The sequence below is a fragment of the Felis catus genome, chromosome B1 (assembly GCF_018350175.1).
Source record: "Felis catus isolate Fca126 chromosome B1, F.catus_Fca126_mat1.0, whole genome shotgun sequence".
NCBI classification, from domain to species: Eukaryota; Metazoa; Chordata; class Mammalia; order Carnivora; family Felidae; genus Felis; species Felis catus.
Window position 1 is genome coordinate 119,028,943 of NC_058371.1, and position 16,863 is coordinate 119,045,805.

The following is a 16,863-nucleotide window of genomic DNA, read 5'->3' on the forward strand; positions in this document are numbered from 1 at the left end:
GATAAATAAGCACTCAAGCTGGCTTTCGCTCTGGGGCTTTTGCAAAACACCAGTGAACTTGAGATTCATTTTGAGAACCATGAGAGTATAAGAGGCTATGCGTGGGCCTGGCCAGGTTGGGAGAAAAAGGAGAAATCATTCCTTCTCACCCACACAAAGCTGGAACCCAATGTAATGATGAATTTGAGGTAAACCTGCCCTGCAGAGGGGACCCGCAGCTAAACTTGACTGTCTGAACTGTAGTGCTGTCTGGGCGAGAAAAGAGTCTCCACTAAATATGTGTAACTTCATGCTGATCTGTGTTCCAAAGTCACAGAAAAAAACGTCAAGCTGAAAATATATCTAAAAGTAGTCCTGGATTGTTAAGATTGTAAGCACATGGTAGGGGCAAATTCATATCCTATCTGGGAAAACTGACATTCAACTTCAGCAATTCCCAAAGATTAAGTTTCAGGGAAGAGCTCACTGTTGCCAAAAACAAAAGCAACAAAACAAAAACAAAAGTCACAACATGCACAAGGAAACACGTTTCAAAAATTTGCATTATCAGAAAATAAAATATAAAATATTTTCAATAACTATGAGGAAATTAAAGAGGAGGTAAAAAATATAAGTATAAAACAAGAAACTATTTACAAAAATGAACACATTTCAATAAGCACCAACTTCTAGAAATGAAAGATATAATAAAGTAATTGAAATTTCAAACTCAGTAGATTAGGCAGCAGATTAAGTGAAAAGAAAACTGGTAATCTAGTAAATAGGTCTGAAGAGATTACAATGCAGTACACACAGAAAAAAAATGGACGATATGAAAACTGGGCTTACCCAAATGGAGAAGAGACTGTGACTGTTCAATGTTTTAATCATAGTTCCAGAAAAATACAGGGAAAAGAATAGGGAAGAGGAAATATTTAAACAAATAAAGACAGAATGTTCCAGAATGGATGGAAAACATAAATCCTAAGCAAACTAAAAGGAAGCCATATGGAAATTAACATAAGTACTGAACAGATCACACTGAAATTGCAGAAAACCAAAGAAAAAGAAAGATCTTAAAAATAGCCAAAGGAGGGGCATCTGGGTGGCTTAGTCGGCTAAGCGTCTGACTTGGGCTCAGGTCATGATCTCACGGTCTGTGAGTTCGAGCCCCATGTCGGGCTCTGTGCTGACAGCTGAAAGCCTGGAGCCTGCTTCAGATTCCCCTCTTCAGATTTCCCTCTCTCTCTGCCCCTCCCCCACTAGTTCTCTCTCTCTCTCTCTCTCTCTCTCTCTGTCTCTCAAAAATAAATAAACATTAAAAAAAATTTTTTTAAATAGCCAAAGGAAAAAAAAAATTCCTAAAAGACACTTAAAAACAGCAATAAAAGCCAGAAAACCAAGGGACAGTATTTTAAAGGAACCGGAAGATAGTAACTCTCAACCTAGAACTGTATACCCTGAAAAACTATCTTTTAAGAATGAGAATAAAGATAATTCCAGATCAATAAAACTAAGAATTTGTTACCAACAGATCTTCATGAGAAATATAGCATGCTCATATATGATGGTAAATGAGGAATTGTGTTAGTGTAACATGAAAATTTGCATTTGTACATAATTTCTCCTGCCATGTTAATATTTTACATCACCAAACAATGGCATGTGAATACAAAACGCATTGAAAAACAAGAACAGACAAAAAAGGTCAGATATATGATTCCTTACAATTAAAGATAAAGCCTTACTAAAATGAAGACTTTTTAAAAAGCTGAACTCCCTATAGAAGTACTTTTTTTTTTTCAGACAGTTAGTTGCTGGTTTAGGGGTTTCAGGGGCTTTTTAAACTTTCTAGACCATTAAACTATCTAATGAAACCATATATGGATGCAGAAGCTGACATTACAAACAAAGTAGCTGCCAACACTTTCCCTCAGTTAAAACAACAACAACAAATATTTGATTGATGGAGAAAGCTATAATCTGGATCAGATTTGGACGGAACTGCTTACTATTTAAAGCAAATGCTTTCAAGGTTCTACATCTCGAAATAATACGTGTGGTTCCAAGGGTTTGAGTCTGCCAAAAAGAGACTGTGAAATGCAAATGCCAGTGGAGATTTAACTGCACGAGCACTTTTATTAGGATCATTACTGTTTTTGTCAATACTTTGGTCACAGGATTTAAGCTTTGAGTTGTCTGCCCAACTGTTTTCCCATGAGTCTTTGTTACTTCAGTGTAAACTTTAGTACAACACAAGGTTTTCAAACAAGGAAACATGTTTCACCTTCTAATAGAAATACCTCTATTAAAGGAAATACTTTAGGCAACAAAATAATTGTCCCAGATAAAAAATTTGAGTTGCCATAATGAATAATGATCAAAACGGAAAATAGGTGAGTATATGGATAATTCTAAACCAACATTGACTATAGAAAAGAAACAATAATAGTGTTTAATTCAAGACAGAACTAAAATACTAGAATGTGATTATTCAGGTATTCTCATGTTCCTATGAAGAGAGTAAAGATAGCCAGTGTTTCCCTTTTTATTAACGAGTGAATATTTATGGTAAAATTATAAAGGAAAAAGGAGGAATGATAAAAAAAAATTCAAGATCGTAGTTCCTTCTGATGGTGTGAAAGGAGATGGGAGATGGGATTAAGAGGGGCACATGGGTGGATCCAAAGGCACTGGTAATATCCTATTTCTTAAGATGGTTGGTAATTATTACCCAATTGTTCATATTACTGATGCTTTCTAAAATTTACACATGGTTATAAATACTTGTATGTATGTTCGATATTTTTAAAATTTTTATATTATATTGAAACCATATGACAACTTACTGATAGAAACTAGTTTTCCTGGTTTCTTTCAGTTACCATGGTTGTTCTTCTGTGGGCTGTAGTTTGGTCAATTACTACCAGCGAATGTCTTCCTGGAGGAAACCTATTTGGAATTATAATCCTATTCTATTGTGCCATCATTGGAGGTAAACTTTTGGGGCTCATTAAGTTACCAACATTACCTCCACTGCCTCCTCTTCTAGGTAAGTGCTAAATACTTTCTGACTTCAAGAGTAAATCATATTTTAAAAACTGTAGTTTGGGAAGCTTTGGGAAATAAATATAAAATATTTCTGTATTTGATGTGTTGGAGCCAAAAGCCAATTATTAAATTTTGAGTTTGGTAAGCCAGTTGTTAAACACAGAAATTTTTAAAAATTAAATTATATGTATTTACAATTAAATAACTTGCATTAAAAATAAAACCAAGAGATACTCAAAACTAATCACTTACGGCATTTTCCCCTTATCTAGGCTCTTGAAATTATGGAAACAATATATAGTGGTGTGCCACTGGCTCTCTCTTCCCAACTGCACATTCATTGACATCGTGTTGGTAGCTTAACATCAACCATGGTAGAAGTAACTGTAAGACAGAAATGCTACAAAACTAGGGCCCAATGTATTGTAAGTCACTCACATCATTGACAAAGGAGTGAAGGGGTCGTCTGCCAGATCAGTATCAGGTGGCCATATCAATCCAGACCATCCAGAAACAGTGTCCCAGGGAAGTTGTTGTCACATTCATTTGGAGAACAAAAAAATGCTTCCTCTTGCACCCCCTCCCAAAACTCCAAAAGAAACTCTTAACATATTTTTGAGTCCTTGTTGGATTATTATTTCTTTTGAACTGTGATCATTTCAGCACTATTTGTAATGAAAAATATGAAAAGTTCCTTAAAGTCCATTAATTGGTTCAAAAAATTATAGTACTTCCAAACAATGAGATACTATTTCTACTATTAGAAAATAAGGCACACGAACACACATACTGAGGCATGCTTACATAGGTATACAAACTTTTCTGGAAAGGCAAAAAAAACCCTTAAGAGTGAAAATCTTTGGAGAATGAAGATCGAAAGTTTGCAGTTGGAATAGGACATGTACTTGTCACTTCCTACTTGTTGGTGATGTTTTAATTCACCATGAGCATGTGTTATCCTTATTACTCTTTAAAAAACAACTGTGGTTGGCTAGTTCCCACTTTCAAAAATTCTGGAAAGACCGTAACTGCAGAATTCAAAACTTTACGAGACCTTCTTCTAGATTAAATGGCAGCGATGCTTCCTGGCCTAGCGGTGTCTGGAGCAAGTCACAAAAGCTATGCTTGTCATTAGTCTCCATTCTCATAGCTTACATACAGAACATTGCAACAATAGTAAGTTTCTTTAGTCATTTAATGTGTAATGCTTGTAAGGTCATGCTGAGAAGAGGGTACTGCTAGAGAAGAACAGTCTGGAAGCCCAGTGTCTGGTGGAGAAGTCTCTCTTTCCTGTTGTAGGGGCACGTGGTATCAGTGAGGGCAGGATTCTCTCGCAAACTCCTCAGCTCCCTCCGTCACTGTCAACTACTGACACTTCCCAGAATGTGTCATACTTCCTCTTCATACCTTGGAAGAAACTGCTAACCCATCCAGAAACTTCTTGACTCTCCACCCGGTTCTTCCCCTTGTTTGGATCCCTCTGACTTACTACTCTTCTCTCACTCATACAACACTTCCTTATGCTTCCATAAAATTGAGGTTGTCAGTTTATCTCACTCCCCTAGAGGCTGAAAACTTGTTGAGATGTAGTACCAAGGTTTTGTTCATTATTATACTTCTACTACCTACTGTACTGTCTAAAATACTGAAGGCATTTGGTAAACAGTAAATGGCTGAATAAAAGAAGAATCAGAAGCTGACCTGACAGAGCAATGTCCATTTCTTCATAACTCACAAGCCTTTGGAAAGCAAGGATTTTTTTTAATGTTTTCTTTTGTGTTTATTTTTTTAATGTTTTTTTATGTTTATTTTTTTATTTTTTTTTAATGTTTATTTTTTGAGAGAGAGAGCACAGGTAGGGGAGGGGCAGAGAGAGAGGGAGACCCAGAATCTGAAGCAGTCTCCAGGCTCCGTGCTGTCAGCACAGAGCCAGAAGCGATGCTCCAACTCACGAACCATGAGATCATGACCTGAACCAAAGTCAGAATGCTCAATGGATTGAACCACCCAGGCGCCTCTCAAGTTATGTATTTTTTGTTAAATTACCTGGCTTGAGGGTGAAATAGAATCCACATAGGTATTTGTTGATAATTCAGGTAATCTGACATAGCAAATAACTTCAGGAGCTGTTTACTATTTGCACATAAAAGAGTGACTGAATTAGGCATTGTATTAAAACATTTTATATTTATAATTTGATCACATTTCTATCTGAATACTCCATTACTGATTCTAATGATTTTTATTTGCATATTAAAGGCTTTTCTTAGCTCCTCTAATGTATATTATTTTAATTTTTTATTGAAAATTTTATTTAAATTCTAGTTAGTTAACATATAATGTAATATTGGTTTCAGGAATAGAATTTAGTGATTCATCTTGCATATAACACCCAGTGCCCATCATAACAAGTGCCCTCCTTAATACCCATCACCCATCTAGCCCATCTCCCCACCCACCTCCCTCCATCAACTCTCAATTTGTTCTCTATCATTTAGAGTATCTTATGGATTATGAGCAGGTAGATGGGCTAAATGAGTAAGGGGCATTAAGGAAGACACTTGTTGGGATGAGCACTGGGTGCTGTACATAGGTGATGAATCACTGGAATCTACTCCTGAAATCATTATTGCACTATATGCTAACTAACTAGGATATAAATAAATAAATGAATAAATAAATAAATAAATAAATAAATAAATAAATATTTTAAAATAATAAAAAAAGAAAAAGAAAAAAAATAAAATTCAAAGAAAAAAAAAGAGTATCTTATGGTTTGCTTCCCTGTCTTTTTTTCCCTTCACATATGTTCATCTGTTTTGTTTCCTAAATTCCACATGTGAGTGAAATCATATGATATTTGTTTTTCTCTGACTTATTACACTTAGCATAATATACTAATATTATGGATATGGATATATAATATCCATCCACATTGTTGCAAATAGCAAGACTTCATTCTTTTTGATGGCTAATCGTCCATTGTGTGTGTGTGTGTGTGTGTATATATATATATCATATCTTCTTTATTTATTAATCAGTCAGTGGACACTTGGGCTCTTTCTGTAGTTTGCTATTATTGATAATGCTGCTATAAACATCAGAGGGCATGTACCCTTTGAATCTATATTTTTGTATCCTTTGGGTAAATACCTAGCAGTGCAATTGCTACATCATAGGGTAGTTCTATTTTTAACTTTTTGAGGAGCCTCCATAAGTGTTTCCCAGAGTGACCACACTAATTTGCATTCCCACCAACAGCATAAGACGGTTCCTTTCTCCACAGCCTCACCAACATCTGTTGTTTCTTGTGTTAGTTTTAACCATTCTGACAGGTGTGAGGTGGTATCCCATCATGGTTTTGATTTGTATTTCCCTGATGATGAGTGAGATTGAGCATCTTTTCATCCATATGTTAGCCATCTGCATGATGGAAAAGTGTCGATTCATGTCTTCTCATTTTTTCACTGGATTGTTTTTTGGGTGTTGAGTTTGGTGAGTTCTTTATAGATTTTGAATACTAACCCTTTATCCGATATGTCACTTGCAACTTCGCCCGTTCCATAGGTTGCCTTTTTGCTTTCTTGATTGTTTCCGTTGCTGTGCAGAAGCTTTTTATCTTAATGAAGTCCCATTAGTTCATTTGTGCTTTTGTTTCCTTTGCCTCCAGCAATGTGTCTAGTAAGAAGTTGCTACAGCCAAAGTCAAAGGGGTTGCTATCTGTGTTCTCCTCTAGGATTTTGATGGTTTCCTATCTCACATTTAGGTCTTTCATCCATTTAAACAAAAATGTTAAACAAAAGAATATTAAAGAGACTGAACTCAAAAAGTAAAAATGCCAAAAATATCTTCTCTATTTGAAAACCAACTAAGGAGTTGTTTGACTTCTCCATTCTAGGCATGCTTCTTGCTGGGTTTCTTGTCAGAAATATCCCTGTCATCAGTGATAATGTACAGATCAAGCATAAGTGGTCGTCCTCTTTGAGAAGCATAGCCCTGTCTATCATATTGGTTCGTGCTGGCCTTGGGCTTGATTCAAAGGTATGAAGTATAAATTTCTAATTGTTGACTAGGAATTGAACTCTTCCAGTACTGCTACTACTCAGAATCACCGTGCTTTAGGCACTTTGTGTGACAGTCTAAAGAAGAGAATGGAGGGGGGCCTGGGTGGCTCAGTTGGTTAAGTGTCTGCTCAGGTCATGATCTCACAGTTCGTGAGTTTGAGCCCCACATCAGGCTCTGTGCTGACAGCTCAGAGCCTGGATCCTGGTTCGGATTCTGTGTCTCCCTCTCTGTACACCACCCCCGCTTGCACTCTCTCTCTCTGTGTCTCAAAAATGAATAAATGTTAAAAAAAATTTTTTAAAGAAAAGAATGGAGTTTATTTCATGGAGGACTGACTATTCCCAGAAGATGACCCTATATTCGTTCTTGGAGGAAGGTGGAATTACTTTCTGGGGACAGCACTAACAATAAAGGCTCCCCTTTTCTCTGACAGAGATATAGGTTATCCTTATAAATAACAGGCTAGAGAGAGGATAGCACATTTATGGCATGCAAAGCCTTATGCAAGTGCTTAGGCTAACTATACAGCTCAAGAAACTGCTTGATACATAGAACGAATCTCAAGTATGCCTTTTTAATGCTTTTACTAACGTATATTTTTGAATGAGAGAATGAGTGTTCTTGGGGATGAAGGTTTTCACCCTGGCCTCATTCTGGGGCCACAAGTTATAAATAAAGCTAACACCGAGAGGGTTAAATCAGCTACTTTGGGGATTAATGAGCACAGACTACAGAACATCCTGCTTGAGTTCAAACCTAGCTGCACAATTTACCAATTTCATGATCTTGGACAAATGACTTTAACTTGTATCTTTTTAGATGAGGACATCTAAATATAATGGGGATAGTAATGTCACCTATATCATAGTGTTGCTATGAGGACTAAACAAGCTATCTCCAAAACACTTCAAACACTGAAATGTTTGTTAAATAAAACTCATTACCTGGCAAATTCATGATAATCCAAACATGGTCTGAATACTGAAGAAAAGTGTCTGATGTCATAATCTCTTTCTGTCTTTAAATGATTATTTTTGTATTTCTGTTTGCATATTTCAGGCCCTGAAGAAGTTGAAAGGTGTTTGTATAAGACTGTCCATGGGTCCTTGTCTTGTGGAGGCATGCACATCTGCACTTCTGGCCCACTTTCTAATGGGCTTACCATGGCAATGGGGATTTATCCTGGGGTAATGGTTTTTCTTTTTCGTATGAAAACAGTGCAGGCATGTTTGGGGCTTTCTCTGATTCCATACCAGAGAATGCATAATAGCATTTTCTTAAGGACATCAGAAAATACAACATGGATATTCCAGCGTAATCTAAATATTATAACTTCAAAATATACTATTTATAGAATACATCTAACTTTTACAGGCATTATGATTTAAACAGTTGAAGAATTAATGGTGTTTTACCTACACCTTATTCCATGCTGGTGAGAGAGATGCCATATCTCACCTCAAAGTCCATACAAAGGGTAATAAACATATCAACAGTAATGAACACCTAACACTCTTTTCTCCTTCTTTTGTCACCAGACAGTTATGATTGGGTGGTTCTGCTATCTTTTCCTTCCACTGCCAGTTCTAATGGTTAACAGCCATAAGAAGTAAATAAATAAAGGGGAGCCTGGGCGGCTCATCGGTTAAGTGTCTGACTTCGGCTCAGGTCAAGATCTCACAGTTCATGGGTTCAAGCCCCACGTTGGGCTCTCTGCTGACAGCTCAGAGCCTGGAGCCTGCTTCAGATTCTGTGTCTCCCTCTCTCTCTGCCCCTCCCTCACTCACTCATGCTCTCTCTCTGTCTCTCAAAAATAAATAAACATTAAAAAAAGAAGTAAATAATTATGAAAGTACTTAGTAAGAATTTAGTACTAATTAGTAGGCAAGAAGCAAGAAATCCTTACTTCTGGTTAAGACGGTAGAGCTATACTGCCTGGATATAAATCCCAGCTCTGTGACTCCAATATGTGAACTTTGGCAAGTTATTCAATCTCTCTGCATCTCGTTTGCAAGAATGAAGTCTCCTCATTTGCAGAATGAAGATAATTATTGTAGCTAACTTTTAGAGTTGTTGTGAGGATTAAATTAGTTAATTTATGTAGAGCACTTAAAATGGTGTTTGGCACATAGTAAACACTGTAAAATGTTTTCTGCTGTTACTGCTGCTGCTAGTGTTAGTATCACTGTCACTGCCATTATGGGCTTCTTCTAATCTGTGGTCTTATTCTACTTACCAAGTCCCAACAGAAGGCCTAATATCAGTCAGTTCCAATTTAAAAAGCCTGCAGCTGTGTTTTTCAAACCTCATACCATCAATGTTTCGTCTTCATTTTTTTTAATGTTTTATTTATTTTTGAGAGAGAGCAAACGGGGGAGGGGACAGAGGATCCAAAGTGGGCTCTGTGCTGATAGCAGCAAACCTGATATGGGGCTCGAACCCACGAACTATGAGATCATGACCTCAGCCAAAGTCAGATACTCAACCAACTGAGCCGTGCAGTTGCCGTGGCTTGCTTGCTTTATTTATTTATTTATTTATTTATTTATTTATTTATTTAATTTTTTATTTTATTTTATTTATTTATTTATTTTTTTTTTTTTTAAGGCAGATTCCTGCAACCTAATCCCATTAGGTCTTCTGTGCCACCCATAACTATATATTTCAGGGCAACCTAGGTGGTTCCAATATAGGCTGTCTGTAGCCACACTTTCAAAAAGTGTTCTGTAGAACTTGTGTGTGTGTGTGTGTGTGTGTGTGTGTGTGTGTGTTTCCAGTTTGGTGCTTCACTGCTATTTGAAAGACAGTAGTTGTCTAAAGTGTAACCTCTAAAAGAGTAGATGTTATTATAATTTCAATAATAATAATAATGAGTGAGCTGCTATCACAAATGTTTAAAGCGCTGCCTACTTAGTTTTGTTTTAGGTGCTGTATCTCCAGCTGTCGTAGTGCCTTCAATGCTCCTTTTGCAGGAAGGGGGCTATGGAGTTGAAAAAGGCGTCCCAACCTTACTTATGGCTGCTGGCAGCTTCGATGATATACTGGCTATCACTGGCTTCAACACATGCTTGGGCATGGCCTTTTCTACAGGTAAACTGGCCAGTTCACGATGTGCTGTTCCCTTGCGCTACAGAGACATAGATTATGATGTTACAAGCTGGGCATATTTGCTTGATAACTGAATACGGCAGATTAAAATGGAGAAACCAACTCCACAGGTTAGTTCTATACCTGAGGAGGGACCAGTAGCTTATTTTACTCCCTTCACCCTCTGGACATGGACTGTTCCAATGGTCTGGTAAATGCATTGACAGGGATCCAGAGTAGCAAAGTTTAAGAAAGGATTAGAATAGCTTTTGCATGGATGCTTCTGAGAAAGCTCAATCTTGGAGGCTTCACACAGAGATGAGTAGGTTTTTCAAAGACAACAATGACACAGAGCAGTCCAAGTGAAAGGAACAGCATTCTTCTAAAATAGGAACAGTTTCTGCTCTCTGTAACATTTTATGGGTAATAATGGCAATGATTTTTCACAGGTATCTTACTTCCTTACTGAGTGTCTGACATGGATGTATTTTGTGCTAAGCAGTAATAAAAGAAGAGTGTAAAACATTTTTTGTCTCCCACTATTATTTAAGACTTTTACTATCCTTTGGCACAGCACAAGTTTATTTTTAAACCATGTCCAAGATTCAGAGATAAGATTTGCGATCCCATGCGATTGACAAAATGTAGAGTGAGTTTAGCTTCCAATTATTGTGGAACACATTTTCTTGGGAAGTCGTATGTTCTCAGTATCTCTACTCCCATAGTTATCTAGGGATAACATTTTAGGATTTAGGCTGATTACCTAGAACCTCAACTCTTCCCACTGCCCCAAGTTCCTTATATCCGGTCACCCTCCATACACTGCTGTGCATCACTGGTAAATTAACCTTGTCAAAACATGACTCTCATGGTATTACTTTTTTGGTACAAGAACCAGTGAGGATTCTCTATTACCTGTTAGGTCAAATCTACACCCTTGTCTTTAATTTTACTGTACCTATCCAAACTTATGTTCTCACTGCCTTCCTGGTATACACCTTTGAAACCATGGTTCTCAGCCTCAGCTGCATACTAGAATTACCTGGAGAATTTTTAAAAATACTTGTAAGTGAGCACTACCTTAGACCAATTAAATCAGAACCTTTGGGAATAGAAACCAGGCTTTATGCAAGAGTTTGCGTTAGAATCACAGGGGAGGAGAAGAAGAGGGATGAGGGGGCAAGAGGGAGGGTGTACTGGGGTTTCATAATATGGGGAGTATGGGCTATGGATAGTTTAAAGAACTTTCCTAGTCAACAATGCTGTGTTCCCTCTGCTCTGCTACACTAAATGTGGTCTTTAGACGTTTTGGATGGGAACTACCAGGAGCCTCTTTAAAATATGGATCCCAAGCCCTGCCAGGCTTACTGAATCAGAATTTTTAGAGGTGGGTCCAAGAAGTCTTTTTTTTTTTCCTTACATACTAGAGACTGAAACTAATTAGCTACTTTTCATACATTTATAGTGAATTATTTATTGTAATAGCTTGAGACATTTGCTACTATCACAGCTAGATGTTTCTGACAGTCACACCATTATCTAACATAGAGCTGCTCTAGCTAAATAAAATTACTACAGAGGTAATTCTTTTTTTTTTTCTTTTAATAAAAGAGATGATTAAAACTGTAAGGAAGGAAAAACTGTTGCCCATCTACCCACCTTAAGTCCATTGGCTGGGCCCTGTAAATCAGAATGACAAAAGACAAATTAACAAGAGAAAAGCATGTGCACCCTGTTGTGCATGTTGTTAGCATGTGCACCCTGCTTACCTAGGGGAGTACTTACTCAGTGATGCCTAACTCAAAGAGGTGGTTAGAATTTGGTATATAAATATATATATAATTTGCATGTAAGTGAACCGTGCAACTCAAACCCGTATGTGATGTATATATTACATCTTAGCAAAAAACAGTAATTTTGGTGAAATGCAAGACAAAAGAAAAGAACTTTGAACTTTTAGAGGCAGCAAATTGTGGAAAGGCAAATAGGGTAACCAATGGTATCTAGGGATGCTCTTAGTAGAATCTGTCTTTGGGCTGATAGTCTGAAGTTGTCCCAGTGGTTAACTTCTGTCCTTCTGGTAGAGGAAAAATTTATGCCCTTAAAAGTTTATGCTCTCCTTTTAGGCAAATAGGAGGAGATAGATACCTTTTCTTGATTCTGTTTCTTCTCAATTGCCTTCTGCTCAAAATCATCTTTATGCCAAAGTGGCATACCTTGGTGTGGCATATTGTTACCCTAAACTACAATAATAAGAAACTACATACTAGTTGCATTTTTTAAAATGTTGTGTTTATTTTTGAGACAGAGACAGACCGAGAGAGAGAGAGAGAGAGAGAGAGAGAGAGAGAGAACATGAGTGGGGGAGGGGCAAAAAGAGAGGGGGACAGGGGATCCAAAGTGGGCTCTGTGCTGAGAGCAGAGAGCCCTATGCAGGGCATGAACTCATGAACTGTGAGATCATGACCTGCGCCTAAATCGAGAGTTGGACGCTTAACCAACTGAGCTACCCAGGCGCCTCAGTACATATTTTCTTTGAATAGTGTGGAAGGAAGGACTTCATGTGTTGAGCAATTTACTGTGATTTTGTGTACAATGTGCTAACAGATTTTTTTAAAGTATTCTAAATTCTGTTTGCTATGAAATAAACAGAAGTCTACTTATATATATATTATGATACTTCAAAGAAGCAATCCAACAAATAAAGGCTCTTCTAAGAGCAGTTTCAAAAATAATTTGTTTTTGGGGGTGCCTGGGTGGTTCAGTCAGTTAAATGTCCGACTTCAGCTCAGGTCATGATCTCGGGGTTCGTGAATTCGAGCCCTGCTAGGGCTCTGTGCTGACAGCTCAGAGCCTGGAGCCTGCTTTGGATTCTGTGACTCCCTCTCTCTCTGCCCCACCCCTGCTTGCACTGTGTCTCTAAAAAATGAATAAACATTAAAAAAAAAATTTTTTTTTAGTAATTTGTTTTCAGATTTACTTTTAGAAATAGCTTTTGAGAAACAGTAAGTCCCCTACACTCCTTGTAGTAAGAAAAGATTCTTGGGGTACTTGGCTGGCTCAGTTGGAAGGGCATGTGACTCCTGACCTTGAGGGTCATGAGTTTGAGTCCCACATTGGGTATAGAGATTACTAAAAACAAAAAAATAAATAAATACATTTTAAAAACTTAAAAAAATAAAAGATTCTTGATTTAACTGCCAAATTTTTAAGTTACTGTATTCTTTACATATCAGAGCTACTGTAATCAATTATTAGTAAAAAATCAGGCTCTTAATTGGCAATTTGAAAACTAGATATGTCTTCTCACCCAGCCTGTGCCTATAGTATAGTAGAACAAATTAGCTCTGCTCATGAATTTTATCTTTCATATTTTCTTAGGCCATTTAAGTAAACTTTTATTGATGTAAGCATAAAAGAAGGGCACAAATCATAGTTTATACCAATTTTGAAATTTATCTGCAATAATATGCATAGGTTTCTTATAATATAGGCCCATCTTATTAGACATTTTACATCACATATATTTAAGAAAGTGGAGAGCAGGAAATACCTGTATAACTTTCCTTCTATGTAATTAGATGCTTTTTATGTTGATAATTAAAGTAAAGTCTAAGTATTTACAGATTTAGAGCTCTGCCTGAAGTTTTTCTTTTTATGTGTTTTTAAGGCTCCACAATTTTTAATGTTCTCAGAGGAATTTTAGAGGTGGTAATTGGTATGGCAACTGGATCTCTTCTTGGATTTTTTATTCAGTACTTTCCAAGCAGTGACCAGGTAAAAGAAATAATCTATGGGAAAGTCATGCTCTAAAATGTCATTGGAAAAACATTCTGGAACAGTCCCCTGAACGTGAAGAACACGATTTAGAAAATGGCCCCCCATTGTAAAACTGCTTATTCCCAAATCAATGCTATCCATGAGATGTATGAACAAGGCTAGATGTGCAGTTGACCCCTGAACAATGCAGGGATTAGGGCCACTGACCCTGTGCACAGTCAGAAATCCATGTATAACTTTTGACTCCCCAAAAACTTAATTACTAATAGCCTGCTGTTGACTAGAATCCTTTCTGATAACATAAACAGTTGATTAACACATATTTTATATGTTGTATGTACTATATACTGTATTCTTATAATAAAGTAAGCTAGAGAAAAGAAGATATTATTAAGAAAATTGTAAAGGAAATACATTTATAGTAGTGTACTGTATTTATCAAAAAAAAAAAAAAAATTTGCATGTAAGTGGACCATGCAGCTCAAATCTGTGTTAAGGGTCAACTGTATAAGGTTTTAATGCAACCCTAAAATTTTTACTCTAATGTATATTCTATAAACTTACATTTCACTGAAAAATAAATAACATCATTTCCAGAATATGCAAGCAATCCTTTCTTTTTGTTTTTATTTTTTATTTTATTATTATTATTAATATTAGCTAAGTCAAGATGTAAAATGGCTTTGGGGCCCTCTTTTTAGTATCAGCATATCTTAGATTATAATACTACCTATACCTTAACATCTCATTGTAATATAGTCTAGTATTTGTCACCAAGATGATCAAAGTTCTTTACTCATCACAATAATTTCATAATATTCACAGAGGGTTTTTTTGTTTTGTTTTCCTTTACCCTCCTAAGTCTCTTGGGATAGACAAACATATAAGAGTCTTTGTTTTCCTATAAGAACTGGCATTATTTTGAAATTTCAGAGAATTTTGAATGGAAATATAAACTTAACCAAAGTAGAACTTTAAAAAAATTAATATTTCCATTATAAGAAAGTATGATGAGTTGGATTTTTACTATGCTCCAAAACCCTCCAACTAAAATTGTAAAAAATTTTATGAATGCATAAAAGAAAATTATAGGATTTTCTAATTACACAACAAAATAAAGAAAAGAGTGATGGCTTACATTTTGTTGCTTACTGTATATAAAATGATATAGTAAGTACAATAAAGTGCCACTACATTCAATATGGCAGCCACCAGCTACATGTGGCTATAGCAGATAGAGAACATTTCAGTGGTGCAGATGTAGAAATTTCCATCATCACTGGATGTTCTTTTGGGAAGCACTGATCTAGTACAATCATATAAACTCATGTAATCTAGTGTAAACCACATAAGACCCATGAAGAGAATACTATTAATAGTATTTATCAGTACCTTTCTACTGATGAGGAGATTGAGATTTAAGAAGTAACTTGAACGAGTTCATATAGCTAGAAAGCAGCAGAGCTGGGAGTGAACTCTAGTAATCCTGAGCCTGGATGCTTCCAAGTCAAGCACTTCTAAAGACCTACTTGCCTTCTAAAGTGACCAAGAAGTTTAGGCCATGGCAAACATTTTTCTAGATATGTCTTCTAAGGCAAGGGAAACAAAAGCAAAAATAAGCTATTGGAACTACATCAAAATAAAAAGCTTTTGCACAACAAAGGAAACCATTAACAAAACTAAAAGACTAAAACCTACTAAATGGGAGAAAATATTTGCAAATGATGTGTCCAAGAAGGCTTAGTATCCAAAATATATAAAGAACTTATACAACTCAACACCTATATATATATATATTCTGGTACCCTGACCATTTTTAATCGGAATATATATATATATATGTGTGTGTGTGTGTATATATATGTATGTATATACATGTATATATGTATGTATATATATGTATATACATGTATGTATGTATGTATATACATATATATATATATTCCAATTAAAAATGGGGAGAGTACCAGAATGGACATTTTTCCAAAGAAGACATAATATATGGCCGACAGACACATGAAAAGATGTTCAACATCACTAACCATTAGGAAAATGCAAATCAAAACCACAATGAGTTATTACTTTACACCTGTCAGAATGGCTAACATCAAAAAGATAAGAAATAACAAGTATTGGATACAGAGAAAATGGAACACTGCACAGTTGGTGGGAAGGTAAACTGGTACAGCCACTGTGGAAATCAGTATGGCGGTTCCTCAAAAAATAAAAAATAGAATTACCATATGACTCAGTAATTCTACTACTGGGTATCTACTCAAAGAGAACACTAATTTGAGAAGATTATGAACCCCTGTATTTATTGCAGTATTATTTACAATAGCCAAGATATGGAAGCAACTTAAGTGTCCATCAATAGATAAATGCTAAGGAAGGTGTGATATATATACAATGGAACATCGAACAGCCATAAAAAAGAATGTGATCTTGCCATTTGCAATAACATGGATGGATCCAGAGGGTATTATGCTAGTAAATAAGTCAAACTGAAAAAGACAAAGAGCATATGATTTTCACTCACATGTGGAATCTAAAAACAAAACAAAAGAATAAATAAACAGGAAGGAGAATCATGTTTAGAAAAAAAAACATGAGGAGACCATGGCATTAAGGAGTAAACAGCCTAAAAATACTAGCGATATCACATCTTTAACTTTCACAAAAACCCTGTGACAAAACTGCTTTCAGGGAGAAGAAAAAAGCCTGAGGAAGCTAAGTAATGTGACCACTACATATGCCAGTAGTGTAAAAGAGCTAGAATTTTAACTCTGGTCTGTCTGGCTCCGAAGCCCATGCACTTTTTTCTACTATTACATTCAGCCCTGTGAAATTCTGCTTTGATAACTGCAGGAGAATACAACTAGTGTTCTTGGAAGAGGAAGC

The 16,863-nt window shown here is 36.2% G+C and overlaps 1 protein-coding gene across 4 annotated transcripts in view; it reads left to right on the top strand.

The window, feature by feature from the left end:
* The window catches only part of SLC9B2 (solute carrier family 9 member B2), a 51,799-nt gene that overhangs the window by 19,568 nt on the left and 15,368 nt on the right, over window positions 1-16,863 (top strand). For 3 of the 4 annotated variants that reach the window (XM_003985123.6, XM_019829162.3, XR_006596901.1), the window contains exons 4-8: window positions 2,861-3,031; window positions 6,929-7,071; window positions 8,155-8,282; window positions 10,010-10,185; window positions 13,853-13,959. In XM_003985123.6, the coding sequence (XP_003985172.1) occupies window positions 2,861-3,031; window positions 6,929-7,071; window positions 8,155-8,282; window positions 10,010-10,185; window positions 13,853-13,959 (725 nt within the window). The remainder of the gene's footprint in view (window positions 1-2,860; window positions 3,032-6,928; window positions 7,072-8,154; window positions 8,283-10,009; window positions 10,186-13,852; window positions 13,960-16,863) is intronic. The other variant, XM_045056043.1, reaches the window with a different exon arrangement.